The sequence below is a fragment of the Bison bison genome, unplaced genomic scaffold (assembly GCF_000754665.1).
Source record: "Bison bison bison isolate TAMUID 2011002044 unplaced genomic scaffold, Bison_UMD1.0 scf7180017864105, whole genome shotgun sequence".
In the NCBI taxonomy this organism is placed as follows: domain Eukaryota; kingdom Metazoa; phylum Chordata; class Mammalia; order Artiodactyla; family Bovidae; genus Bison; species Bison bison.
This window is the reverse complement of record NW_011494677.1, coordinates 287,515-291,198: the sequence shown is the minus strand read 5'-3', so window position 1 is coordinate 291,198 and position 3,684 is coordinate 287,515. Positions and strand designations below refer to the sequence as shown.

At 46.1% G+C, this 3,684-nt stretch overlaps 1 protein-coding gene across 1 annotated transcript in view; it reads left to right on the top strand.

Annotated features, from left to right (window-relative positions):
• Positions 1-3,684, top strand: part of HTRA4 (HtrA serine peptidase 4) — a 15,061-nt gene that overhangs the window by 6,462 nt on the left and 4,915 nt on the right. Inside the window, exons 6-7 of the mRNA XM_010838756.1 lie at positions 645-702; positions 1,245-1,340. Coding sequence (XP_010837058.1) covers positions 645-702; positions 1,245-1,340 — 154 coding nt within the window. The remainder of the gene's footprint in view (positions 1-644; positions 703-1,244; positions 1,341-3,684) is intronic.

Below are 3,684 nucleotides of genomic sequence, written 5' to 3'. Positions count from 1 at the left end.
AGACTTGACTCATTGGAAAAGACTCTGATGCTGGGAGGGATTGGGGGCAGGAGGAGAAGGGGACGACAGAGGATGAGATGGCTGGATGGCATCACCAATTCTATGGACATGAGTTTGGGTGAACTCTGGGAGTTGGTGATGGACAGGGAGGCCTGGCGTGCTGTGATTCATGGGGTTACAAAGAGTCGGACACGACTGAGCGACTGAACTGAACTGAGCAACTAACACTTTCACTTTTCACCTTTTTCTTCCCCTCCAGTGCTTTTCAGGAGCCCTCAAAGGCCTTACCTGTGGTGGAGACACTCCTTTGAGTACTGCAGAAGAGAGAGTCATGTTTCATGTTAGACCCGACTCCGATCACAGGGGGGCCAGGCAGCAATACTGGGGGCCAGGCACAAGGCCTGGCATGAGGTGTACCCAGAAATATTCGGATTGAATTGCTGTGGAAAGGAAAGCCTGGGGCTGGAGGTGGGGCGGTGAGCCTGCGCTAATGACGAAGGTTCTCTGAAGCACGTTTGTCTTGGCTGACAGCCTGAGAGGGCAGTTATAATTGGAAGGAATATTCTGTGACTCCGGGTCTTTTAAGCTCTGCCAAAAGGAGAGAGGTCTTGTTGTCAGTAACACATTATAATTTTCCTTTCCAGGAAAGGCTCTCTCACAGAAGAAATATCTGGGTCTGCGCATGCTACCCCTCACAGTGAAGTAAGCACAGGCTTGACTATGTCTGGGTTGTATTTCAGAAGCAAAAGTTACAGATAGAGAGTCTGAACGGGGAAGGTAGAGGATGTGGTCAGCAGCGGATGAATCACCTACCACTTGTCATGGAGTCGGTGACCGCGTCTGCCGGCACCAACGCACTGTACTTTCCATGGGACTCTTTCACTTGTGGCTGTATTTTTTTAATTTACTTTCCTTTTGGCTGCACCACGTGGCACATGGGATCTTTGTTCCCTGACCAGGGATTGAACCTGTCCCCCTTGCAGTGGAAATTCAGAGTCTTAACCACTGGACAGTCAGGGAAGTCACACTAGGGCCACACTTTATAACGTCCAGTGGTTCTAGGCTTTGGCACCGAGAATCAGGGGAAGAATGACTGTGGCCCTGTGACCAGCTAGATGGTGTCCTTGTCCCCTGGGTGTGAGCCTTGGGCAGAGCAGAGAGTCCCCGCTGAGAGCTAGGGGTGGGCCAGAGCTAGTTCACTGTGCTTCCTAACCTCCTGGGGAAACTCTTGTCTCTCTTCCTAGTCTGCTTCAAGAAATGAAAAGGCAAGATCCAGAATTCCCTGACGTGGCTTCTGGGGTTTTTGTACATGAGGTGATTCAAGGAACAGCTGCTAAAAGGTAAGAGCAGTGCAGGCCCCGGCCCAGGCTCCTCCCTTCTCACTAGATGTGTCCCGTGGTAAACGTGTGTAGGCTCCAGGGTCCTGTCCCGTACTGTGGGCTCCAGCTGCAGAGGCTACTGAACACCTGAGGGGTGTGACCGGCTGCATTTTACGCTTTCTGCATGCTTGCATGCTAAGTCGCTACAGTCCTCTCCGGCTCTTTATGACACCAGGCCCCTCTGTCCATGGGATTCTCCAGGCAAGAATACTGGAGTAGGTTGCCATTTCCTTCTCCAGGAGATCTTCCCAAGCCAGGGATCAAACTTGCTTCTCTTAAGGTCTCCTGCATTGGCAGGTAGGTTCTTTACCTCTAGCCACCTGGGTAACCCCATTTTGCATTTTACTTAATTTTAATTGATAATTGAATTAAAACAAAACAGAACAGAAGCAATGTAAAATGTTTTCCCATGAAGCATACCTTTTTTTGTTGTTGTTCTGGGAAGATTGCATTTTACTTTAATAACTGCACTGTGGAAGAAATTATCATCAGGTATACGCTGTTTCTCAGAGAAGGAAATGGCACCCCACTCCAGTACTCTTGCCTGGAAAATCCCATGGACAGAAGAGCCTGGAAGGCTGCAGTCCATGGGGTTGCTGAGGGTCGGACACGACTAAGCGACTTCACTTTCACTTTTCACTTTCATGCATTGGAGAAAGAAATGGCAACCCACTCCAGTGTTCTTGCCTGGAGAATCCCAGGGACGGGGGAGTCTGGTAGGTTGCCGTCTGTGGGGTCGCACAGAGTCGGACACGACTGAAGCAACTTAGCAGCACATGCTGTTTCTAGAAGATTTCAAAGAGTGTAAAATACGTATAATAATTATTAAAATATGACATGTTAAAATGATATTTTATATATACAGCTAAGACATTAAAGTACATTTTTATATGTTAGTTCCATCTGTTTAAAAATTAGAGAAAAACTTTTTTTTAATGTGGCTACCAGTTCACATAAATTTAAACTAATTTTGCTAGAATTGCCAAATCTACTCTTTTGCTACCTTACTTAATAAGAATCAGAAGAATCTGGAGGGTTAGGAGTTTAGGAACATATTCTAGGTACTTTGAAATTCTGGATGACACTAATCAATTCTCTGACACTATCAGAGGCCAGCACTAAACAAGTACATAAAGTGAATAAAGCAAAGGCTAGAGACATTTTGAGAGATTTCCAGTAACTACTGAGAGAAAAGATGACTCGGTCTACAGTTATTCTCCTGGTCTCTCTCTTATGCTTCTTGCATATCCTTCCCTCACCATTTTTGTTTTTTTAAGGGCTCAACAGTCTGCTTAGATTATGTTAACTCTTTTCATAGGGCAAGAATCTATAGGGTACTAACTGTTCAGAACAGCTAAGTGTTAGGCTTCCAGTTACTATATTTGACTTGCCATTGGCTTTTCTAGGCTTTCTGGGTCCCTGCCCCCACTTATTTTTAACTTCTGGTTCAAGGCCAAAGCTATTTCTTTCAGCTCTTCAGTCCTTGCTCCTCAAAATTTGATCTGTAGACCAGCAACAATGGCATTAGCTAGAGCTTTTTAGAATGACAGGAGTACTGCTGGAAAAGAATTTGAAAAAGAATAGATACGTGTCTAGGCGTAACTGAATCACTTTGCTGTACACCAAAACTAACACAACATACTCCAATATAAAATAAAAAGTTTAGAAAGAATCAGAATCTGCTTTTTAAATAAGATCTTCAGGGGATTCAGGTGCATGTTACACGGTGGGAAATGCTGCTGCCTTGAAGTCTCTGATAAACTGGAAATCTTCCTGGTGTCACCCACTTATAATAGTGATTACACTTCCGGTAATAACAGCTGGCATTTATCAACCACTTACTGTGTCAGGCATCATTTAAAGGGTCTGAGGGCCTAGAGGAGCTATCCCACATTGAAGGTCAGGAAGGGCGGCGGTGAGGAGATACCCCTCGTCCAGGGTAAGGAGCAATGGCTGTGCTTTGCTGGAGCAGCCGTGAAGAGATACCCCACGCCCAAGGTAAGAGAAACCCAAGTAAGACGGTAGGCATTGCAAGAGGGCATCAGAGGGCAAACACACTGAAACCATACTCACAGAAAACTAGTCAATCTAATCACACGAGGACCACAGCCTTGTCTAACTCAATGAAACCAAGCCATGCCCATGGGGCAACCCAAGACGGGCGGGTCATGGTGGAGAGGTCTGACAGAATGTGGTCCACTGGAGAAGGGAATGGCAAACCACTTCAGTATTCTTGCCTTGAGAACCCCATGAACAGTATGAAAAGGCAAAATGATAGGATACTGAAAGAGGAACTCCCCAGGTC